The 24,300-nt window shown below is 45.3% G+C and overlaps 1 protein-coding gene and 1 long non-coding RNA gene across 2 annotated transcripts; one reads left to right on the top strand and one right to left on the bottom strand.

Annotated features, from left to right (window-relative positions):
* Positions 1–1,410: 1,410 nt before the first annotated feature.
* On the bottom strand, positions 1,411–9,219 carry LOC111091513. The gene is made up of 3 exons (XR_005375601.1): positions 9,069–9,219; positions 7,999–8,061; positions 1,411–2,168 (listed from the first exon to the last, which is right to left on the bottom strand). It is a non-coding gene; the product is annotated as an uncharacterized LOC111091513 (long non-coding RNA).
* Positions 9,220–9,473: 254 nt separating this feature from the next.
* FAM181B (family with sequence similarity 181 member B) lies at positions 9,474–11,217 on the top strand. The gene has a single exon (XM_038568143.1). It carries the CDS (start codon positions 9,521–9,523, stop codon positions 10,820–10,822), a length of 1,302 nt encoding a protein of 433 aa, XP_038424071.1. The 5' UTR covers positions 9,474–9,520; the 3' UTR covers positions 10,823–11,217.
* The last annotated feature ends 13,083 nt before the right edge of the window (positions 11,218–24,300 follow it).

Raw genomic sequence — 24,300 nt, forward strand, 5'->3', positions numbered from 1 at the left:
TTGTCTATTCTCTATTCTGAAAAGTTTAATGTTGAACATCCCTTTGATGTTTTGTTCCTTCTAGGAGATTTCCTCAACTTTTTCTTCCAATCCTTCTATTAGATTTTTAAAAATATATTACCACAAATTTCTAAGAGCTTGTTCTTGTTTTTGATTCCCTTCCCTTTTTGGGTATCATCTAATTGTTGTTTTGTAATTGCCATATTTTCTCTTATATTTTTAATCTGTAATCTTATTTTCTCTCTTTAAATCACAATTTATATGGAAGTTTTCTCTTATTCTTTGTAGTGTCAGTTTCCTCTGGGATTCTCATCCCTGAAGGTTTTTTTTTGTTTTGTTTTGTTTTGTTTTGTTTTGTTTTGTTTTGTTTTGTTTGTCTCTGCATACATGTTGAGACATTACTAAAATATTTGATGAACCTTGGATGACAATTTAAGAGTGGATATCTAAAAAGCTAAGTATTGGAAGTCCATCCAGTTTTTTTCTCTTGTGCTATTAACCCTTTAGAGAAGACTACTCCAATTTCCTGATTGAGGAGTAGATAACCTGCTGCAAACATTCTAGAAATTGACTGAAAAAGTTGAGGATCATTATTCATAATGTAGAACCTCATTTAATCCTCAGTATGATGTCTCATTGCTCACTCTCTGTTGCACAAGGAATCCTCTAGACTAGAACCATTCTGGTTCAGTTCCATAGGAAATAAAAATCTTGTTTCCAAATCCAATTAGAAGAGAGGGTTTTGGGGTGCCCGATTGGCTCAATTGGTTAAGTATCTGCCTTTGGCTCAGGCCATGATCTCAGGGTCCTGGGATCGAGCTCCACATCAGGCTCCCTGCTCTGCAAGGAGTCTGCTTCTCCCTCTCCCTCTGTACTCTCTCTCTCTCTCAAATAAATAAAGTCTTAAAAAGAGAGAGAGAGAGAAGAGAGAAGAGAGGTTGTTTTGTGGCTGCATGGGATGGGGAAGGGATCTTAGGAGCTAACTCCTTCTTACACAGGCTTTCTATTTTCATTCTCCCTGCTCACTCTTGCTTTCTCAAAAACTGAAACTTTCATGGATTCTGCGGCCCACATCAGCTAGTTTCCAAATTTCTTCTTCCTCTTTCTTTTCTTTTGCAGTGTTTTACAAATTATTATACTTACAGATACATTTATGCCAGTGTATACATTTTATATTCTCATTTGTCTTGTTCACTATATATATGTTTTTTATATTTTTCTTACTAATTTAGAATTACCAAAACTGCTTTGAAGCCATTCATCTACTTTCACAGATTTGAGATCCAGATGTGTACTATATTAATAATGAAGGGGATGAAAGTGTAACCAACAAAAACTGTAATGTGTAAATTACATTAAAATGAAGTGAAAAGCACAAATATTAACTGAATGGTCACATAATTTAGCTAGAACAAACATATGCAGTCCTTGTAATACATGTGTAATCATTAGGATGTGATTATAAAGAATAAACTATGATTTCTATGGAAGTCATAATTTTTAATTTAAAATTTATAGAGTATATGTACACAAAATTGCTTCAGCTCTTTTTCCTTTGAAATCACTGGAGATCACCTGAGCAATTGATCACTGATGACAAGCAAGGAATGGAGGACACACTGATTTAGTGATTGTCAAGGGGAGGAGAACCTAATGACTTTATGCGTGTACTGCTTGCTGCCCTGGTTTAGCAATATTCTGGAAAGTTCATAGCATTTAAAAAAAAAAAAAAAGGACAAACAGAGATTGGTAGGATGCTTTCCAACTTGCAAAGTGCTTTCATATTCATTATCTCAGTTGATGTGGGCAGATGCTCAAGAGATATTTCCAAGGTGTTCATTAGAATGAAGGCTTTCTGTTTAGTTGCTTCGGTAGATTTATTGGAGTGTGGGGCTATTCTTCTACAGTGAAGGCTATTATTTAACAAGTAGCCCATGAAACTTGCTTCATAATAAGCCATACCAAAACTTACTGGCTTAGAACTAACATTTATTATTTCAAATGCTTGCATAGGTTGGCAATGTGAGTGGTTCTTTTGCAGATCTTTCCTGGAACGAGTCAGGTGGCTTCAGTTATCTGATGATTTGACTGGGTTTGGAGGGTGCAAAATGGCCTCACTGGAATGTCTTGCAGTGATGCTAGCGGTCTTCAGGGGTAACTTGATTCTCCTAGGATTGTTCACAGTGGGGGGTCTCAGTGTTCAAAGAGTAAGACAGAAGAGGCTGCTATATCTCTTAAGTTGAAAGTTGCAAATGTTGGAACTCATGTACTATCTCCAGCACAGATTTTAAGGTGTGGAGAAATAAACTCCATGGGAAGAGTTCCAGGGTCACATCTTTTTTCCCTTTTATTAAGTAGGCTCCACACTGGGCATGGAGCCCAATGTGGGGCTTGAACTCATGACCTTGAGATCCAGACCTGAGCTGAAATCAAGAGTAGGACACTTAACCAACCCAACCAGGTGTCCTGGGGCCATTCTTATAATAATCAACCACAGATACTGTGTATGAAGATTGTTCATTCCATTTTACATTGTCCTCTTCATGAGAACCCTTGAAAGAAATACCTGACTGGCACTAGTATGAAGGATCCTTCTATTTATCCTAAGCAATTCATAGCTACACTGATATTATGAAAGGAGTACCAGACCAGTAGTTAGTAGATCTTGATTTTACATTAAAGCTATTCACTGTAGCTCTATTTGTAATATAAAAGGCCTGGAAAAACCCCAACTAAGTTAATCATAACAGGACTGATTGAATAAACTGTGGTAGATCCACTCAATGAACTGTTACACAACTGTAAAAGAAAATGAATGAAGATAGATTATTGTTAAGTGAAAAACACAAGGTAGAGGAAAGCATGTATAATAAAAATATGATTATCTAACAAAAAATAATCCTGAACCCAAACAAAACAACGATTACTTACAGGAACAGGGGAGAAAATAGAGAGGCAAAAATGGAAATTAACCCTCCCTGAATGTCTTTTGGTGTAGTTTTCACTTTGAAGCCATGTAAATTTTTAAAAATTATAAAACAAAGATTTATAAAGCAATTTTTAGGGATCCCTGGGTGGCGCAGCGGTTTAGCGCCTGCCTCTGGCCCAGGGCGCGATCCTGGAGACCCGGGATCGAATCCCATGTCGGGCTCCCGGTGCATGGAGCCTGCTTTTCCCTCTGCCTGTGTCTCTGCCTCTCTCTCTCTGTGACTATCATAAATAAATAATACCTTTAAAAAAAAAAAGCAGGGGATCCCTGGGTGGCGCAGCGGTTTGGCGCCTGCCTTTGGCCCAGGGCGCGATCCTGGAGACTCCGGGATCGAATCCCACGTCGGGCTCCCGGTGCATGGAGCCTGCTTCTCCCTCTGCCTGTGTCTCTGCCTCTCTCTCTCTCTCTCTCTCTCTCTGTGTGACTATCATAAATAAAAATAAAAAATAAAAAAAAAATAAATAAAAAAAATAAAAAAAAAGCAATTTTTATGTAAAGCAAAGTAAAACAAATGAACCTACCATTTTATTGAATTGGTGGCATAACCACATAGGAGTTTTTTAAGTGAATTTAAAACATAGTAATTGGGCTGTTTTTTACTAGTGGGATATGGTTGAAGGACAAAAGGGTAGGAAAAAAAAAGAAGGAAAGAAAAAAGAATCGTTTGTAGTAGTTATACTACCAGTAAGAATATTGGCATTGTTATGAAAATATTATACATATTGTAGCATATATTCTATAGGGTGTGTGTGTGTATGTGCACATATGTGTGCATGCACACTACAGCATAAAAAGGAACATGAATCTGATTAAGCCTCTACATCTACTTCCCATTTACAGGAAACAAGGACCAGAGAAATGTGTTAAATGACACTGTGGAGGGCAGCCCGGGTGACTCAGCAGTTTAGCGCTGCCTTTGGCCCAGGGTGTGATCCTGGAGACCCAGGATCGAATCTCACGTCGGGCTCCCTGCATGGAGCCTGCTTCTCCCTCTGCCTGTGTCTGTGCCTCTCTCTCTCTCTCTCTCTCTCTGTGTGTCTCTCATGGATAAATAAAATTAAAAAAAAAAAATGACACTGTGGAGATGGATGCAAATAACCAAGTTCAGAATGTGGGAAAGATGACAAACCATGACCAGTTTTTCAATAATATACCAATTGCAGAGAAAATAAAAAATGGAGGCCATATAGATTAAAAGAGATCAAGAAATGTACCAAACCAATTCTTTGCTATTTCTTCCCCTGAGGGTTGGATTCTAATTTCCCTTGCCTTGAATCTGAGCTGGCCTGAGTGGCTTGTTTGACCAGTAGAATGAGTAAAAGTGACATCCTAAGAATTTTGGGACTAGTTCATAAGAAGCCTGGGAGTTGCCAGATGGGGCCACTTGCAGCACTGTCTCTGGGATTCCTGAGCTCCATATAGGAAGTCTGAGTCCTCTTAGATCAGTATATTGGAGAGGCCAGAATGCAGTCATGTGAATGATGCCATCTTGGATCCTCCACACCAGCCATAGTCGATGTGGAATGGGCCAGAAGGAATACTCAGCCAAGGATTGATCAAATTACTAATCCATAATATGGTGAGATATAATAAAATGCCATTTGTTTTTAGCTAGTTTTTGAGTATTTTGCTAGACAATTATAGATAACCAGAATAACATCTAATATTTTAAGATGGACATTAAGATCTAGTGTTAGTAGAATGAAGTTTCCAGGAGGAAAGGATGAGAAAGAAAACAAGAGATACATTTTTGGGTGTGCACAGTTTGTGAGGTAATATGATTTCATGGTGAAAATGACGAAAAGGTGTGGTGAAATTGAGGAATTGATTTTTTTAATTTGAGGTTTGAAAAATGGCTACAGGAAATTGGTATGGGGGAAGAGAGAGAGAGTGAGCGAGAGAGAGAGAGAGAGAGAGAGAGATATGCATAATTATTTTTGCCTTTATGAATGTGCATTCCTGACATCTCTGAGGACTAAGATTGTCCTGCAGGGAGTATGATTAAAGTTACAAAGAGGAAAACAAAATAAGTAAGTCAGCTCTTGATCCTGCTGCTATATTTACCCACAAGAAAGGAGGCAGCTCTCAGGTGGGCTTTTGTCTAAGTAATGTCCTGAAATCCAAGTGTAAAAGAACAATATGAAATCTCAATTCTCCCAAACGTTTGGGGCAGTTCAGCCCTTGAGCCCCTGGGGGGTTTGGTTCCCAAGGAGACTAATCCCACTTGCTTAGCATTAGGTATCACTGGGGCAAAAGAGCTCTGGTTTGGAGTTGTGCAGAGAGGCCCTCGTGCAGGCTGAAGCTGGGTCCCTCCGCCCCATAGGAAGTGAAATGTATTGATGTCAAAGCCATTCAAGTGAGTGTGCTCACTCAGGGTGTCAGAGGAGGGGCCTGGCAGGAGCTGGCCACAGACTGCTGAAACTGGTTTCATCCCAGATAAAGCTCTTCTTCCCCAAAGGAAAGTAGATGGAGGGGGAAAGCTGAGACCATGAGGTGGGGTCTTACATGTACAATTTAGTTGGATAATGGAAACTCTAAGGATTTATTTTGACCCCAGGTATTAGTTATTTCAAGTAGAAGTTGTTCTTTGTTGCCTTATTTTCTATAGTTTTCCATAAACACCTTTACTTTCATATGACCATGCCCCTGCCCAGGCTGTTCCCACAGATACTGCTTGTTTGCTCAGTACACTCAAATGCATCCTTTAAGTCTTAGCTCAAATGCTACCTGCCTATGGAGGCTTCCTGGACTTTTCTGAGCAGACTTGAGGTCTTTGATACCTTTGATACCCTCAACTATTGCACCTTTAATTTACCTCCATTAAGATACGTATTGCATTATATTACAATGACTTGTTTGCATGTCTGCCTTTCCATCAGAAGAGGTAGAGATTATGGCTTCTTATCTTTGTGTTCCCCAGTCCTGGCACTAATATTGTTGGTGTCAATAATATCTGAATGAATAAATGACTAGGTGGATATTTTATTAACCATTTTTTTTAAGGGGGAGAAAGGAAAAAAAAAACAAGATGAAATCAGAGGGAGACAAACTATAAGAGACTCTTAATTATAGGAAGCAAACTGAGGGTTTCTGGAGGGAAGGAGTTTAGGGGGATGAGGTAACTAGGGGATGGACATTAAGGAGGGCACGTGATGTAATGAGCACTGGGTGTTATAGAAGATTGATGAATCACTGAACTCTATCTCTGAAACTCATAATACACTATATGTTAATTAACTGAATTTAAATTTTTAAAAATGAGAAAAAAAGGATCCATTTTGTGAGTCAGGCTGTAGAACTTCTAAGCCCTGGATATCTTATATGTGCATATAGAGCTTTATGGTTGACAAAGAACTTCATAGCCTTCTCAAATAGTTTCACACTTTATTCCCATTTTATAGAGGGGAACATTGGACTTTTCTATAATTAGTTGGACAATAAAAGGCAGGGTTGGACTCTTCACCTCAGGCTCTAATTTCAGCTCTCCCTCTGCTACATCACACAGCTTTTTTCTAAGTTTCTAGAGCCTGCAAGTGTAGCTGCTCTCTTGCATTTGAAAATAGTTACTTTGTTGGGGGGAAAAGCAGATGATGCTAATTTTATTTTATTTTATTTATTTATTTATTTTTTTAATTTTTATTTATTTATGATAGTCACAGAGAGAGAGAGAGAGAGAGGCAGAGACACAGGCAGAGGGAGAAGCAGGCTCCATGCACCGGGAGCCTGATGTGGGATTCGATCCCGGGTCTCCAGGATCGCGCCCTGGGCCAAAGGCAGGCGCCAAACCGCTGCGCCACCCAGGGATCCCTGATGCTAATTTTAGAGTGATGTGTTGGCAAGAAACCCTTGAGGCCTAAGGAATGAAGAACATGGGCATTTGTCGAGCTGCTCTTTCATGCCAGGAACACTTATATGCACCAATTCACAAAATCCTTGAGGAGCTGATCTTTATCACACAGAGGAGAAAAGTAAGACTCAGAGGTATTATTATTTGCCTGTTATGTCATGTAATTCTCACAAAGACTCTGAGAACAGTTATAACCATTCCCATTTTTCAGATAATGAAACTGAGCCTTGGGAAGATGAACTGAACTTATCCAAGGACAGTTATCCACCAAGTGTCAGGCCAGAATTTGAACCTGGCCTCATCAAACTCTGAATCAACTCTGAGTATAACACTCCCCTGATCTGGAAATGAAGAGACTTATACATATGACACCATTCACATTCCACTTATTTTGAATATGATTTATGTTAGGGCTTAGTTTACTCTCTGTAGATTAAGAGAGACTTTCAGACTAAAGACATCAATTAAATGTAAAGTCCTATGCAATTTGTGTCTGGGAATTTGTAAGACTGGCTCAGTTAAAAGAAGTGAAAAAAAGAGTGCTCTTAGCTGCCAGAACTGGAGGCCTGTGGAATGGTCCTGTCAAAAAGGGAACAGTAAGTGCTGACATCCACATCTGACAGGTGAGAAACACTACTCAGTAACAGGCTTACACAATTTCCTTAGTGCAAATGTCACCAAGAGTAAAACAGACAGTCCAATGATCGAGGACAAAATCCTGTATGTAACTCTAATGAAAGGCACATTATTATTGAGCCGCCTTAATTGAAAAAAATAAAAAGTTTGATTCAGCTATATTGGTTGGGAAGTGTCTATTTTATCTCCTAAATGGAGAAATCATTTTGCTACATCCTGAAAAATGAGGCTTAAAGAAAAGAGTTTTAGAAGAGATGGTCCGCATCTCCCTGAGGCAGACTCTGCATCTAAACTATCATAACTTATTTATTTGTTTATTTTTAAGGATTTATTTATTTATTTATTTGGGGGGGGGGGAGGAGAGGCAGAGGAAGAATGAGAGGCAATCTCAAGCAGACTCCCCGCTGAGCAAGGAGCTCCGCCACTACCCTGAGATCATGACCTGAGCTGAAATCAAGAGTCAGTCGCTACTGAGCCACCTGGGCGCCCCTGTCATAACTTGTTTAGAGAACACTTTATCACACACCTTATATGTCTTTTTATCACAGTGTCTTCATATATGTGATCTCATTGAATCCTCATAAACACCCTGTGCCAGAAAAGACACGTAAGGAAATACAGTCACCTTTTTGTGTTTTAGAGACGTAAGGGCAAATACTCATCACAAGCTGTGCAAGAGTCAACAGATACGGATTTTTCATAGGATGTTTCCTTTAGATAACAGGTGCCCCGTGAGGTGGGTGACTTTACCTGCATTTAATGTGAGTTAATTAAGGCAGACAGAGGTTGGCTGGTTTGGCCAAAGCCATGTACTCATCAGAATATGGATTTTAACCCAAAGCACAGAACTACTGAGTGGTGGAACTAAGACCTAATGGGGAACAGACCAGTCTTTTCTGAATCATTTACTGTGGTCTACCATATTGTTCATTTTCTCTATCCCAGGAGGGTTGCCCAGGTGAGACTGGGTCCAAGTGAACTTCAGAGCGATCCTTAAAATGCAACAAGGACTCCAGAAGGACAACTTAAGTGGCAGGACAAGTAGGGGAGAGGTTCCCATCCATATTTTGTCTTAAGATGCACCAGGGTTGTCTCTCAAGCACCAGCTGGCTTAGCGTAATGACTCTATTCTCCTTTGCCTCCTGCCGTCCACCTACAATACTGAAAGATGGGCCAAGTGCTTGCCTCACTTTACTGTAAGTAATTGTTACTTCTAACAGTAGAAAGAAGAGTAGAATAGAAATAGGGTAGAAACCAGAGCACCAGTCTTGAGAGTCCTATGGAAACTCCAGTTCGAGTCTTAGGACCAGGTCTATAGCTTGAATAGACAGACACTAGTTTCCTTCTCTCACCATACAGATGAGGAAGAAGAGGAGGCCAAGGGAAAGCACAAGTTCTGGGTTTGGGGTTGAACTGGACTGGATGTGGCTTAGGCCGACTCACGGAACCTCTCCGAGGCTGCTTCTTCACGTGTTAGGTGGTGCTAATAATACGCGCTTGGTGTGAATAAGGGGTATTGTTCAAAAATTAAATGTGACCCTGTAGGGACAGCGCCTGGCACACGCAGGCCCCCGAGAGCAGGGCGCCCGAACGCACCTCTCGGGACGAGGGCGTGGTGGTGCAGGGCCCGGAGTGGAGGCCGGGCCGCCTGAACCTCGCCTCCCGCGGCCGCAAGCCGAGCCAAGAGGAACGCCTCAGGGCGAAGGGAAGCGCAGGGGTTAAAGCGCGGAGCTCGCGAAAGCCCCGAAAGCTGGAAAAACGGCTGCCCCCCCCCCCCCCCGCGCCCGCCTCCAATCCGCCCGGGCCCCGCGAGGCAGGCCCCGCCCCCCGCCCCCCGCCGCCGGGGCGGTAGCCTCGCTCGCCCCCGCCCGCCCCCCGCTTACAAGACCTAATGAGCTCCCCCGCGAGGCCGAGCCGCCAGCCGGGCCCGAGCGAGGAGGCTGCGCCGCGCGCGCCGCGCCGGGGCGGGAGCCGGGCCGGGAGCCGGGCCGGGAGCCGGGCCTGGGTCGCGGGCGGGAGCCGGCCGGGGGCGCCCGGGAGCCGCGGCGATGGCGGTGCAGGCGGCGCTCCTCAGCACGCACCCCTTCGTCCCCTTCGGCTTCGGCGGCTCCCCGGACGCGCTGGGGGGCGCCTTCGGGGCCCTGGACAAGGGCTGCTGTTTCGAGGACGATGAGCCCGGGCCCCCGGCGGGCGCGCTGCTGGCGGGCGCCGAGGGCGGGGACGTGCGCGAGGCCACCCGCGACCTGCTCAGCTTCATGGACTCGGCGTCCAGCAACATCAAGCTGGCGCTGGACAAGCCCGGCAAGTCCAAGCGGAAGGTGAACCACCGCAAGTACCTGCAGAAGCAGATCAAGCGCTGCAGCGGCCTAATGGGCGCCGCGGCCCCCGGGCCGCCGTCCCCGGGCGCAGCCGACGCGCCGGCCAAGAGGCCGCTCGGCGCGGCGGGCGCGCAGGCCGTCGCGGGGCCGCCCCCCGGCAAGGCCGCCCCCCGGCGGGAGGCGTCGCAGGCCGCGGCCGCCAACAGCCTGCAGAGCCGGAGCCTGGCCGCGCTCTTCGACTCGCTGCGCCACGTCCCTGCGGGCGACGAGCGGCCCGGGGCCTCGGGGGCGGCGCCCGCGGCGGCGCTGGGCGCGGCGGGCGCCGGCGGCTCGGGAGGGGACGCGGCCGGCCCCGCGGGCGGGACGGCGGGCCCCGGCGCCAGGAAGGTCCCGCTGCGGGCGCGCAACCTGCCGCCGTCCTTCTTCACCGAGCCGTCCCGGGCGGGCGGCGGCTGCGGGCCGTCGGGGCCCGGCGTGAGCCTGGGCGACCTGGAGAAGGGCGCGGACGCCGTGGAGTTCTTGGAGCTGCTGGCGCCCGACTACGGCGCGGGGGCGGGGGCCGGGGCGGGGGCCGGGGCGGGCGTGCTGCTCGCCGCCGAGCCGCTCGAGGTGTTCCCCGCGGGCGCCGCCGTGCTGCGGGGCCCCCCGGAGCTGGAGCCCGGGCTGTTCGAGCCGCCCGCCGCGACGGTGGGGGCCCTCCTGTACCCCGAGCCCTGGAGCGCCCCGGGCTGCCCGCCCGCCAAGAGGCCGCCCCCGGCCGCCCCCCGCGGCGGCCTGGCCTTGACCGAGCCCTTGCGCCCCGCGTACCCCGCCGCCGCGGACTGCCCGGGCGGGGAGGACGCGCCCGGCCTGCTGGCGTCCTTCGCGCCCTTCTTCTCGGACTGCGCGCTCCCGCCGCCGCCGCCGCCGCCGCCGCATCAGGTGTCCTACGAGTACGGCGCGGGCTACGGCCGCTCGGCTTACGCGGGCCTCTGGAGACCCGACGCGGCGTGGGAGGGGGCGCCCGGGGAGGAGGGGGCGCCCCGGGATTGAGGGGGTGGGGCGCCCCCGGCCCCGCGCCTCTCCGCAGCCTCGGAACGACGGGAGCGCGCGCGCAGAGGACACGGGATCTAAAGATGTTCACTTAATAAAAGAAACTTGAGGAAAAGAAACGGAGAGGAGTTGGGGGCTGTTACGTCACAGCCTCAAGCGTTTGAAGACCGGCAAAGCCGTCGGTAGGTTCTCACCGGACCAGACAGCGGGGGAACCAGGCCGGGCGTCGGGCGGGGGTGGGGGCGGGGCGGGCCTGGCTTCCGTGGCCGCCCGACCCTCCGCCCACCTGGCTGCGGCCGCGGCGTGTCGTGGACTCGGCCCTTCCGAACGCAGCGCTGGCCCCTCCCTCTCCTCCCCCTCGAGAGCACGTGAATTAAAGGCTGTACTGAAACGAACGGAGCGAAGACACGTTATTGATTCGGGTGTTTTCTCGGAGGGCGGTTCCCGTAGCGCCCCCGCCCGGCCGGCCGAGGGCGCCCTGGAGGGCAGGAGGCCGCTGACCCGCTGCTGACCCGCTGCTGACCCGCTGCCGGCCCCCTGCGGGCCCTCGCGTGCGGGACTCTTCTCTGACCCTCGGAGCTGTTGTCTGCTCCTCTCCTCCAACGTCTCATGATCCTTCTTCCGGTGCTTTGCACGTTTACCGGCGCTGTTGCCTACTTCCCTCCTCTTTCTCCTGTTGGTGTCTCTTGATTTTTTTCTTTTTTTCTGACAGCTTTTCTTGGTGTAGGAGGCTTACGTTTGGCAAACCCGCAAAGAGGCGTCCGTTTCTCTCCTTTCCCCATTCTTCAACCACTTTGCTGAGGCGGCAGGGGCAAGCTATAACCTCTTTGCATCTAAGCTTCCTTATCTGAGAGGAAGGGGATAATATCCCTTATCGATCGCTTCTTCATAGCTTGTCGGGTAGCTCGGAGGGGAAATGCATGAAACACCCCTTGGGGCTGCTTGGTCGATTCTGCAGGGGCGCATACTGTACAGACACATATCAATACTTTATACATACGGAGCCCTTAGGATTGCGAGTCCCAAGCTCTTTTTTTGGCCTAGGCCTGGGGATTGCTCCTTCCCTTACAAGCTGTACACGGCAATCTGCCCTTTCTCCTCCTGTTTCACTCCCTCCCCTCCCCTCCCCTCCCCTCCCCTCCCTTCCCCTCCCTTCCCCTCCCCTCCCCTCCCCTCCCCTCCCCTCCCCTACTCCCCTTGGTTGGTTTCTGCTCCCCTGTGCGTGCTCACTCCCTGTACTCACACTCTTCCCATAGAAGGGAATGGTGAAGGTATGAGTTTCCTAAAGAGTCTCTATTCTCTAAATAGCAGGTTTGATGAATAGAATCTGAAGGAGCCCTGGAGAGTCTGTTATCTGAGAGGCATTTGGGGGAAAAGCCAGATAAATGGTTGAAGCAGTCATGATGTGGCAGAGGACACGTGCCACCATCCGCACGGTTGAGGGGCAGAGAGGGAAAGACCGGGTGGGGAGTGGGTAGCAGGAAAGAAAAGAGGGAGCCCTTTAGTGCTGCAGACCTGCCATGAAAATGCACAAAGACCAACATTCAGGAAGTGTAGGCAGATGTCATTTACGGATTAATGACATTGCAAAGAGAGCTGCCTCCCTTCCAGGCAGATTCCAGGAGTATCTACACCTGAGAAAGGAGAAACCCCAGTGTTACTCCAAAAGATGTTAAAATCCAGATTAATGTTTGTACAAATCAAAAGTGCTCTGATATTTTCAGAAAGGAATTTGTCAAGAAACAAATGGATACCAACCCATGGCAGACAACTTTAAGTGCTACTACTGAGCCTCTTTATTCTGAATAAAACCTTTCTTAAGATAGCACCACAGGAATGAGTCTTGTTAGCGACAGAAGAACTTTTTCCAACTCCAGAAACTAGATGTCCATTGGATTTCTTTCAAAGTGATAAGGGATTAATTCCATTGTGTTAGAATAGTACGCAGTTGTCATTTAATTTCTCTGAACTACTTTACGATGAGCATAATCCAGGGTAGAATTTCGTAGGAGGAAAACATTAACCCTGTGACAACTGCAATGTTTCTTTCTTTTTTTACCCAGTTCAGTGAAACAGGCTCTCTCTCTCTCTCCCAGTATTTTGCCATCCCTTTGATTAACAATGATAACACCAGCACTGTGTGTTTCCACGTGCGGGCGCTGAACGTCTTAACAGTGCCGTGAGGTGGGTGCTATTATCCTCACTTGAAAAGAGATGCTCAGACAGGTTAAGTAACTCATTGAAAGCAAGTGAGGGTCCAAGATCCAGATCTACCGAGTATCCTAACAGCAAGACCTGCCTGCTTCTTGGGAGGCCCTGCTGTGCTTTGCTAGTGTGTGTGGTTCCCTGTCCCCTGCATTATGCCACCAGCAGGGTTTCTCATCCTCACCACTGTTGACATTTTGCACAAGGTAACTCATTGCTATGCAGGCTGTCCTGTGCATAGTAGAATGTTTAGCAGTATCCGTGGCCTCTACCCATTAGGGTAACAATAACCCTCCCCTAATAGTGACAAGGACATCTCGGGGGTCCCCTGAGGAGCAAGACGGCTGCCAGTTGAGAACCACTATGCTAGACATATGCATAAATGGCGTCTATGGGGTGCCTGGCACTTTCACAGACACGGTGTGTCGTTTAATTTTTTTTTTTATTTCTCTTATCTTTATTTTTTTTTAGAAATTTAGTTTTTACTGGTGTTCAATTTGCCAACATATAGAATAACACCCAGTGCTCATCCCGTCAAGTGCCCCCCTCAGTGCCCATCACCCAGTCACCCCTCACCCCCCCCCCCCCACCTCCCCTTCCACCACCCCTAGTTCGTTTCCCAGAGTTAGGAGTCTCTCATGTTCTGTCTCCCTTTCTGCTATTTCCCACTCATTTTTTCTCCTTTCCCCTTGTTGTTATCCTCATTACAAGTGAAAAGAAGGCTGAGGGAGGGGTTAGATCAATCAACTTAGCTACATCTTATCTGTGCTAATTTACCAGCCAAGGATCAGCTGCTTAGCTGTAACGGAGAATATGCGCTTGGTCCCTAGGTAGCCTCCAAATCGCCCCGTGTCTGATTCCTCTTCTCCCCACATTGCCTTCCAGTCCGAGCGCATGTGGGTCTGACCATGACCACGCCACCTGCTGTAGTACAGTAAGTAGCAGCCATTAATAATAGTCCTCCCAGGGGCTGAATGTATTGTTGCTTCCTCTCCTATGTCATTTTCTACTGCGGCCTGTTAGACAGTATTTTTGTCTCTTGTTTAGCCACATAGGTCCTTGTAGAGTTGTTTTTTTGTTTATTTTTGTTTTTGTTTTTAGGTTCAATGGTAGATATTTTTCAAGATCAGAAATATAATGTGCTTGTAAGTGTATGACTTTGGATAGGCTAGGGATCCTAACCTAGTTGGTAATAATAATTACACTGCTTGCTGCATATTCATGATTCCCCACCTCAGCCTTGGTGCCTGGAATGTGTTTGAGTGTCTTCCTGCATCTTTAAAGTGGCTGTCCTAAGCCTTGGGTCATCTCCTTTCAATCCTCTGTCCTACCCTCTCATCACTCCCACATCCTGATAAGACGGAGAGTGTCTATGGTAATCTCTCTCTATTTCCCATCCCCTCTTTCATACAGCAGTTCTCTCCAGCAGCCGGGACCTTCTCCTACCTTCGTGGCTCAGCATCCCGCCCCTCCTGCTTCATGAGAACAAGATACTGCTCCATCAATCATCTTTCATCATCTATATCTTCAGCCTCACCCTCACTTGTTCCTCTCATCCTAGAAAGAAACCTTGAGTATGGTTTAAAAATACAAAAGAGGGAGAATAAAGAAGTGGAAAACTCTTCTCTAGATACAACTCTATCTTCTCTTTTGAGTTGAGTTCTTCAGGAAGAGAATTGACACTTTTTGCTTCCACCCATACCTGCTCTTTAAACTGTGGCTATTTGGGGGCAGCCCAGGTGGCTCAGCAGTTTAGCGCCTGCCTTCAGCCCAGGGCGTGATCCTGGAGTCCCCCGATCAAGTCCCATGTCGGGCTCCCCTGTATGGAGCCTGCTCCTCCCTCTGCCTGTGTCTCTGCCTCTCTCTCTCTCTCTCTCTCTGTCTCTGTCTCTCATGAATAAATAAATAAAATCTTAAAAAAAAACTGTGGCTATTTGGGGTCCTAACCCTGTCCTACCCCCTCAGTTTGCATGAGGGTTTCAGCCCTGAAAGTTCCAAGAAGCCCCTCAGTCCTGGGCCAACTGGTACAGATGACCACTCTCCTTCTGCCTACTGTTTTCCCCAAAATTGCCCTCACTGAAGCCCCAGTCACCAACATGGGGTCTTCAGCCTACAGCTTTTTTTGACCTTTGTGCTGCATCTGAACAACTGGGCTGCTCCACCTTCGTAAGGCTCTCCTCTTTGGGTTTGTGGAATCTCATTTTCTTTTGGTTTTCTCCTAACTTTCTGGCCATGTCCACTTCTTGCTGGAACTCTCACACACTGGTGGGCTGCTGGTTCCTCTCAGTTCTGCCCTCTGCTTTTTATACTCCACACATTCTTTCCCAGGGACGGTGGCTCTTCCCAAGGCTTCAGCTAACACTGATGCAATGAAGACCCCTAAATCTAGGCCTGCTTGGCTCCTTTCCCCAATACTAGACCCATTTCCTCCTCTATTTCCTAGGCAGCTTCTCTTGGAGGGGTGGGCTCATAAGTTCTTCAAACTTTATGTCCAAAATTTAATGCATACCCAACAGGAATAGCCCACAGTCACCCTGGCCACACTCTCCTTGTGGCTTTCATCCTGACCAAACCATTACCGAGGCCTATTCCATACTACCTTCTAAGTCAGTATGTCTCAAATATATTTATTCGTGGCCTTCAGAAAAACCTAATTTTATGTTATGTTTCAGTATATCTGTATCCCTATTCATATAAGTTTGTAGCCATACAGACATACTCACATTTAATAATTTAGATATTAGATTATTCAATGATCAATTTCAATATATATCTGATTTTTTTTTTACAAGGCCTAGATTCTTATAGGAGCTATGTGAAACACTGATATTTTCTTTTCTATTTAATAAAATCTGGCTATTATCCACTATATGGCTTTTATGACTGACTGATGAGTTGGGCCTCCTGTTTGAAAGATGCTGTTCTAAGCAACTCTTTTGTCTATCCTCAGCACTCTTTTGCCAATGTTACCTCCTTAGTTTGGGCCTTCATCACCCCTCACCAAACCTAGTGTAAGGATCTCCTAATGACTTTCTTATATACGGAGTCACAATCCATCTTATCATCATTCCCTGAGCTAATATTTCTAAAAAGCAACTTTAGTGACATCATTCCTTTCCTTAAAATCTTTCAGTGGCTCCCTGTCACTTCGAAGGTGAAATTCAAAGTCCTCAGCTTAAACATGTGGCTCCTGCCAGTCTCTCTGGTCTCACCTACCAGTCTTCCATAGTATCCATGTTTTAGGAATTTAGTATTAATTATAGATAGTTGTTTGAATACTCCATATCCGTATCACTTCCATGAGTTTATTCCTGCCCTACCTATATGTGCAATGGACTCCTCTTTTTCTCTGCTTGCTAATTTCTGCTACCTGTTATTCTCAGCTTAAGTCTCGACTTCTTTGTTAGCTTCCCTAGAAAAATTATGCACCTCTAATATGCACCTGGAATCATCTGTGATGCTCCCAAACCCCAGACTTATCTTCTTAGAGCAATGAATTACAATGTTGTAACAGTTGTTATTCCTCTGCTTCCTCTATTGGGGGCAGGTACTTGCCTCTGCATTCTTACCACTTTCTGGAATCTGGCAATAGTAAGATGTAATAAATGATTAGTGGATGAATATTATGGTGCTTTAGAGATGAAAAAAACTTCCCATTCATCCACACATTTGACCTTCACCCCAAACTTGTCAACTGCCAATATAATCATATGTCACTCTTTGTTAAGAACCTACTGTGTGAAGAAAGCCCCTTTCTGTGGGAACCCTAATTGTGGCAAGAATTATGTGTGTGGAATAACAACCATACTAGTAATTTAATCAAACCAAAGAGCAGAGTTGTTTTGCCTGGAGCAGTGCATTTGGTGGAAGGCATTGAGGATATTGTGACATGCTTTCAATGATTTGTCCCATGTATAGAATGTGACCAGAATTTACCTCTGTGAGATCAGCAATAACTAGAAACCCTGTTCTTAATGAGTCTACAGTTGACACAATGAAATATTCAGTGTCAATATGGAAGTGAAGAAATAAGACAAAATAAGAGATGTCACAAATTACTAGATAGTTTTGTCTAAATGAAGAGCTACATGAATGCTATAGGCAGTTTTCTTTTTCTTCACTTTCAGAAGATGATGTTCCTATGGGCCCCTGGGAGACTCAGTTGGTTAAGCGGTTGACTCTCAATTTTGGTTCAGATCATGGTCTTGACATCCTGGGATTGAGCCCTGCACCATATCAGGCTCTGTGCTCAGTGAGGGGTCTGCTTGAGGATTCTCTCTCCCTCTCCCTCTGCTCCTCCCCCGCCTCTTTCAAATTCATAAATAAATCTTTTTTTTAAAAGGTGATGTTCCTATAAACATATTCCAAATTGAGAAAAATAATATTTTTTCCCTAAAGAATGTAAGGGGAGGAAGGGAGGGAGAAAGAGAGGGAGAGGGAGAGAGAGGGAGAGGGAGAGGGAGAGAGAGAGAATGAATATGTGGGTAGATTCCTAGCAAGTGGTTCAAGATCCACTTATTACCCGTAATAAATATTATGGGTTAAATTGTGTCCCCTCAGTAAGATATGTTGTAGTTCCAACTCCCAGACCCTCAGAATGTGACCTTACTTGGAAATAAGGTCTTTACAGAGGTAATCAAGTTAAAATGAGGTCACTAGGGTGGGAGCTATTTCAATATGACCAGCATCTTTATAAAGGAGAAATGTGGACACAGAAGAAGACAAAATGTGATGACATGAAGAGGGAAGACAGCCATATGACTGGACTGACGCATGTGCAAGCTAACGAATACCAAGGATTGTCTGTCAAACACCAGAAGCTAAAAGAGGCAAGAAAGGATCTTCCTCTAGCATTTTCATAGACAGTGTGGTCATACCGACACCTTGATTTCATACTTCTAGCCTCCAGAACTGCGAGATAATAAATTTCTGTTGTTTTAAGCTACCCAGGTTATGGTACTTTGTTACAGCAGCCCTAGGAAACTAAAAAAATAACAAACACTATGGCAACTAAAAATTGATCCTATTATTCACACTACACAAAGGGTTTTTTGTGTGTGTGTGTGTGTGCTTAAACAAGACTTATGTAACCAAACCACATTTATTTCCTTTTATTTCAGATAATTCTAGGATTCTGTACAGATAAAACAAAAACTCTAGAAGCTGTCCACAATTTGAGGGAGGGGCTCTCAGTAGCCAAAAATACTAGAGAACAGTCAGAGCAGTTCTGTTCATGCTCAGGCTTGGTCCGAATGAGGCACATCTGGCAGAGAGTTGTGGCCAGCTACTGGTTATGCCCTCTGAGGCTATTGTTGAAATACTTGGTGTCTGGACCAGTGAAAACCTATCCTGACATGCATGGGGAATCTGCTCCTCAGGAAGAGGTACATCTAATGGCCAGCTGGGTACCCCATGGTGGTCAGGAGGCTGGCAAGTATGCTCAGCATGGTGCTGCCTTTCTTCTACCCTCCTTGGTGCGCACTTGATTTGTATGGCATGGTTTTGCCCTGTCTCCCACTCAAGCTCAGCTAAGTCTGGAGCTCTAGGATGCCCAGTTCATTTCGCTGGGGCTGGCATCCTTCCTCTTTGCTAAACTTTAAGCTTGTGAATGCAGGCACTGTTAGACTTCTGGGACTATCCGGGTCTGACATCCAGGGAGAGTGCTGGTGTGAGAAACGGACTGCGCATGCGCAGTGTCTGAGCGTGCTGAGCTATACCTCTAGGACTGTATCTGACACACAGGGACTCAAGTATTTATCAGGGGAACAGATTGCTAGCCCTCCTTGCTATTGGCAAGACTCTGTCCTGTGCTACCAAATTCTCTGCACTTCAGTCACTGTTTCAAGTAGAATCAAAGATACCTTGGGATGAGAATCTTGCCTCTTATGTGACCCCCATTCATTGAACTTAACAACCTTGAATGTCTCACCTGCCCTTCTCATCCTATACTCTCCCTGGCCCATATCCAAGTCCAAGTCACAGTTGCCTTTAGCACGTCCTGACTAAGCTGCTGTCTCACTTTAACTACATCACCTCTCTCACAGGCTAGCATAGCACTCCATCTAGAGGATCTCCCTGGACCTACAGTTTTGTTTGTTTGTTTGTTTGTTTTTTCTGTGGGTAAAGAGAACTCAAGGTGGATATGCAGCTTCTTCAGCATTCTGGGATGCTTCCCAGGAGGCCCACTTTGGTTTTATCTCACCACTAGGGGAAATCAGCAAGGCTAGACCACCAGGGATCAGCTAGAGTCTGAAAAGAGGGACAGGCTCACAGTAGCGTGTGGATCTTGGCCCACTGTATTCCTCCTGGTCACGACACCCAGCACAAAGCCCAGCCAGGAGTCCTCTCTATCTGCAGATCTCAGCCAATAGCCCTGTCTGGCCAGCAAGGTTGGTTGGCAGTTCTACTCAGTTTGGGTTCTCAGTCAATAGGCTGTCCCAGCTGTAGATCCAATTCTATGGCCCTGCCCAGACAGGGTGGCAAGCTAGCAGCCCTGCCCATCTAATAAGCATAGCTTCCAGCCCTGCTCAATAAAGAGCCTGGCCAGAGACCGTAGGCAGGCTTGGAGCTCAGTTTGCCACTCTGCTTGGGCAGGAACCCAAGCCAGCAGCCCTGCTTAACTGCAGAGCATAGCTTGTAGCTTCACCGAACCAGGGAGTTTGGGCATCAACCTTATCTAGTCTCAGTTTAGATTATCTATCTAGGTTAGATTGCTAAGCATAGTCTGCAGCCCCACCCAATCAAGGATCTTGAATAGCAACTCCACCCAACAGGAGAGCACTGCCAGCAGCCTGCATGGAATCCAACTTGTGGTCCCAGCCAACCACAGGTACAACTTGTGGCCCTTCCTGATCATAGAGTTTAGTCAGCCACATTTTATGAGGCCAGCATTACTTGGATACCAAAGCCAGATAACGACACTAAAAGAAAAGAAAATTATAGACCAATATCCCTGAAGAACATAGATGCAAAAAAGTCCTCACTAGCAAACTGAAGTCACCAGTATTCTAAAAGGATCATATACTATGATCAAGTGAGATTTATTCCAGGAATGTAAGGATGGTTCAACATATGCAAATCAATAAATGTGATTCACCACATTAACAAAATGAAGAATAAAAATCTTATGATCATATTAATAGATGCAGAAAAAGCATTTGGCAAAATTCAACATTCTCTGATGATGAAAACTCTCAACAAACTAGGTATAAAGGGAACATACCTGAACATAAGAAAGGTCATATATGATAAGACCACAGCTAAGATCATACTCAACAGAGAAAAGCTGAAGGCTTTTCCTTTAAGGTCAGGAACAAGGCAAGGATGCCCATTCTCGCCACTCCTACTCAACATAGTGCTGGAGGGCCTAGCTAGAGTAATCAGGGAAGAAAAGGAAAAAACAGACATCCAGGGACCTGTGGGTGGCTCAGTGATTGAGCGTCTGCCTTTGGCTCAGGGCATAATCCTGGGCTCCTGGGATGGAGTCCCTCATCGGGCTCCCTGAGGGGAGCCTGCTTCCCCCTCTGCCTCTGTCTTTCTCATGAATAAATAAATAAAATATTAAAAAAAGACATCCAAATCAGAAAGGAAGAAGTAGAATTGTTTCTATTTGCAGATGACATAATATTATATATATATATATCCCTAGAAACTCCACCAAAAAACCCGTTAGAACTAATAAACAAAATCTATGAAATTTCAGGGCAAAAATTAACATATGGAAATCAGTTGTGTTCTGTACATTAACAGTGAACTATCTAAAAAGGAAATAAGGAAGATAATCTCACTTATAATAAAAATGAATCAAATGCATAGGAATAAAATTAACCAAGGAGATGAAAAATCTCTACAGGGAAAACTGTAAGACTTTAATGAAAGAAATTGAGGAGTATACAAATAAATGGAAAGATATCCTGTATTCATGAATCAGAAGAATTAATATTGTTAAAATGTCTATACTAGTCAAGACAATCTACAAATTTAATGGAAGCCTATCAAATTTCCAATGGCATTTTTTACAGAAATAGAACAAACAATTTTAAAATTTGTATGGAACCACTACAAAACCCCCAAATAGTCAAAGCAATCTTGAGAAAGAACAGAGCTGGAGGTATCACACTTCCTTATTTCACTGTATTACGAAGCTATAGTAGTCAAAAACAGTATAGTATTGGCATAAAAATGGACACATAGACCAATGGAATAGGATTGAGACCTCAGAAATAAACCCATGCATGTATAGTTAGCTAATATTTGACAAGGGAGACAAGAAGACTCCTTGGGGAGACTCCAATGGGGAAAGGATGGCCTTTTTAATAAAAAGTCCTGGGAACAGTGGATATTCACATCAAAATATTGAAATTGTACCCCTATCTTACATCATTCACAAAAACGAACTTGAAATCTATTAAAGACTTAAATGTAAGACCTGAAATGATAAAGCCCCTAGAGGAAAACATAAGGAAAATGCTCCTTTAACATTGGCATTGGAAACGATTTTTCAGATATGACAACAAAAACATAAACAATAAAATAAGAAATCAACAAGTGAGACTATATCAAACTAAAAAGCTTCTTCACAGAAAAAAAAAACATCAAAGTAAAAGAAGCAACCTATGGGATGGCAGGAAATATTTGCAAACCATACATTTGGAAAGGGGTTAATATCCAAAATACATAAGGAACTCCAGCAACGCAATAGCAAAACAACAAACAACTCAATTTAAAAATGGGCAAAAGACCTGAATACACATTTCTCCAGACATACAAATGGCCAACAGGTATATGAAAAGGTGCTCAACACCACTAAGCATCAGGGAAATGGATATCAAAATTATAGTGAAATATCTCACATCCATTGGAATGGCTAGTGTTCAAAAGACAAGAGACAAATATTGGCAGGGTCATGTAGAAAAGCAAACCCTGTACAATTTACATTAGGAATGTAAATTGGTATATTTATTATAGAAAACAGTATGGAGTTGCCTCAAAAATTTAAAATAGAACTATCGTATGATCCAACAATCTCACTAAAGGATATGTATCGAAAGGAAATGAAGACACTATGTCAAAGAGATTCTGCATCCTCGAGTTCATCGCAGCATTGTTCACAATAGCTAAGACTCAGAGCCATCTAAGTATCCTCTGGTGGATGAATGGCTAAATAAAATGTCACACCCAGAGGAACACACACACACACACACACACACACACACACACGTTATTCAGCCTTGAAAAAGAAGGAAGTTCTGATACTTGTGACAACATGGATGAAACTTAAGGGCACCGTGCTAAGTAATATAAATCAGCTAGAGAAAGACAAATACTACACGATCGCACTGATTGTGCAATCTATGGTGGAACACATGGAGACAAAGAGTAGCTTGGTGATTGCCGAGAGGCTGGGGATTGGGGATGATTGGGAGATGTTGGTCAAAGGGTACAAACTTTTTGGTTATAAGATGAATAAGTTGTGACGACTAATGCATAGCATGGTGACTATAGTTAACAACACTGTATGGTATATTTAAAGTTGCTAAAGGGGTAGGTCTTAAATGTTCTCACCACCACCACAACAAGAAGTGGTAACTATATGAGGTGATGGGCATGTTAATTAACCTTATTGCAGTAATCACCTTGCAACAACATATCAGTTTATCACATTATCACATTGGGTTTTTTTTTTTCTTCTAAGATTTCATCTATTCACGAGAGACCCAGAGAGAGAGGCAGAGACACAGGGAGAGGCAGAAGCAGGCTCCCCCCAGTCCCTTCACGTGAGCTGGTTCGTAAAGGAGCAATGGCTGGGTGAGGCTTTACTCCAGAAGAGAAAACAAACTCCCCCACCAAGGACTCTGGGCAAAGTCGGGTCAGGAGCGTGCTCTGTATGTCTGGTCCTTCTCCTGGGGAAGGGGAGGTGGAGCACACCCTCCCACACTCCCCCCCCATCCTCCCAGGGCCCTGTGGTGGATGGTCAGTGTTGTTTCCAGGGAGCCCCCGGACACCCGAGTCCTGGGTGCAGAATGCTGCTCAGAATCTGATCTCTTAATCCATTCTGTCCATAACAACGGCACTTCAATGCATGGCAGAGGATAAAATGGCCCAGAGAAACTCGGGACACATTTGAACAGGAGCCCAGAACTCAGACAGAATCTGAATCACCTTGGCACAGGCCTGGGTCCTAGCCACTGCCAGAACATTGTAAGAAAAGCCATTCTTGCCCACACAATGGCTTGAGGAAACAGGAAGTGCGACAACATGACTTTAATTACTATCCTGTCCATGACCAGGGCCACGATTCATTGCGAGGGCCTTACCTTCACTCCTGTGTGTTAACCACACACCAACCGCTGAGAACCAGTTGGAAAGTAGTGAAAAATGGGAACGATCACAGACGAGACAAGAGTGGCCCTGGGCCTAGAGTTGCCACCGGGCACGTGGCACAGACCCAGGCTGATCTGTGCTGACTTCTGCTTTTATCTTCCCGGTGATGCCATTGGTAGAGTAATTGAACTTTTCTGAGTGTTGATTTTCTCATCTGGAGAGTGCGAATATGAATATTCCTTGCTTCTCAGGGTTGGTGTGATGATTAGAGATCATATATATAAGCTATTGGCAAAGGGCCAGGCAAGGGTAGGTGGTGGTGTTTCCTTTTTTTTTTTTTTTTGGTGGTGTGGTGGTGGTGTTTCTAACACTTGGATGTTAACAACCCTGTTACTGATTAGCACTGAGTGAGTCAATCACTTGACCATTTTTGAATATGTGTTCTCATCATTTGTATAATGAAGACGCTGTTGTCTCCACATGGTGGTTGTAAGATGAACTAAGATATGAATGTCTCCAGCACAGTGCCCGCCATGTGCAGGGCATCAGTGAATATTAGTGAGATCTGCAAATCACCTGGTCAGAGATTACAATCCCCTGTTTGTGAATTTTTTTCCATTTCATCTGGAGTCTGAGGAAGGTCCAAGTCCTGTTGGCTATTCAGTGGTTTCCAAATCTATCACTAATACGTGTAGCTGAGTTTTAGGTCAGTTTGATGTCATTTCTTTTTCTTCTTCTTTTTTTGTTGTTGTTTAGTTTTTATTTCATAATCATAAATTTAACTGCAATCCAGCTAGAATTAGAGGGGATTAAAGGAAATATGGGACCCATAGAACTACAGGGAGAATGCAAAGATTATGGCATATTTTAAGCAGATGGGGCTGAAGGGTGACCCTCCTGAGATACAGAAGGAATGTCTGGAAGTTAAGATAAAACACAAGTCAGATTTA

Source organism: Canis lupus, chromosome 21, assembly GCF_011100685.1.
Source record: "Canis lupus familiaris isolate Mischka breed German Shepherd chromosome 21, alternate assembly UU_Cfam_GSD_1.0, whole genome shotgun sequence".
Lineage (NCBI taxonomy): Eukaryota > Metazoa > Chordata > Mammalia > Carnivora > Canidae > Canis > Canis lupus.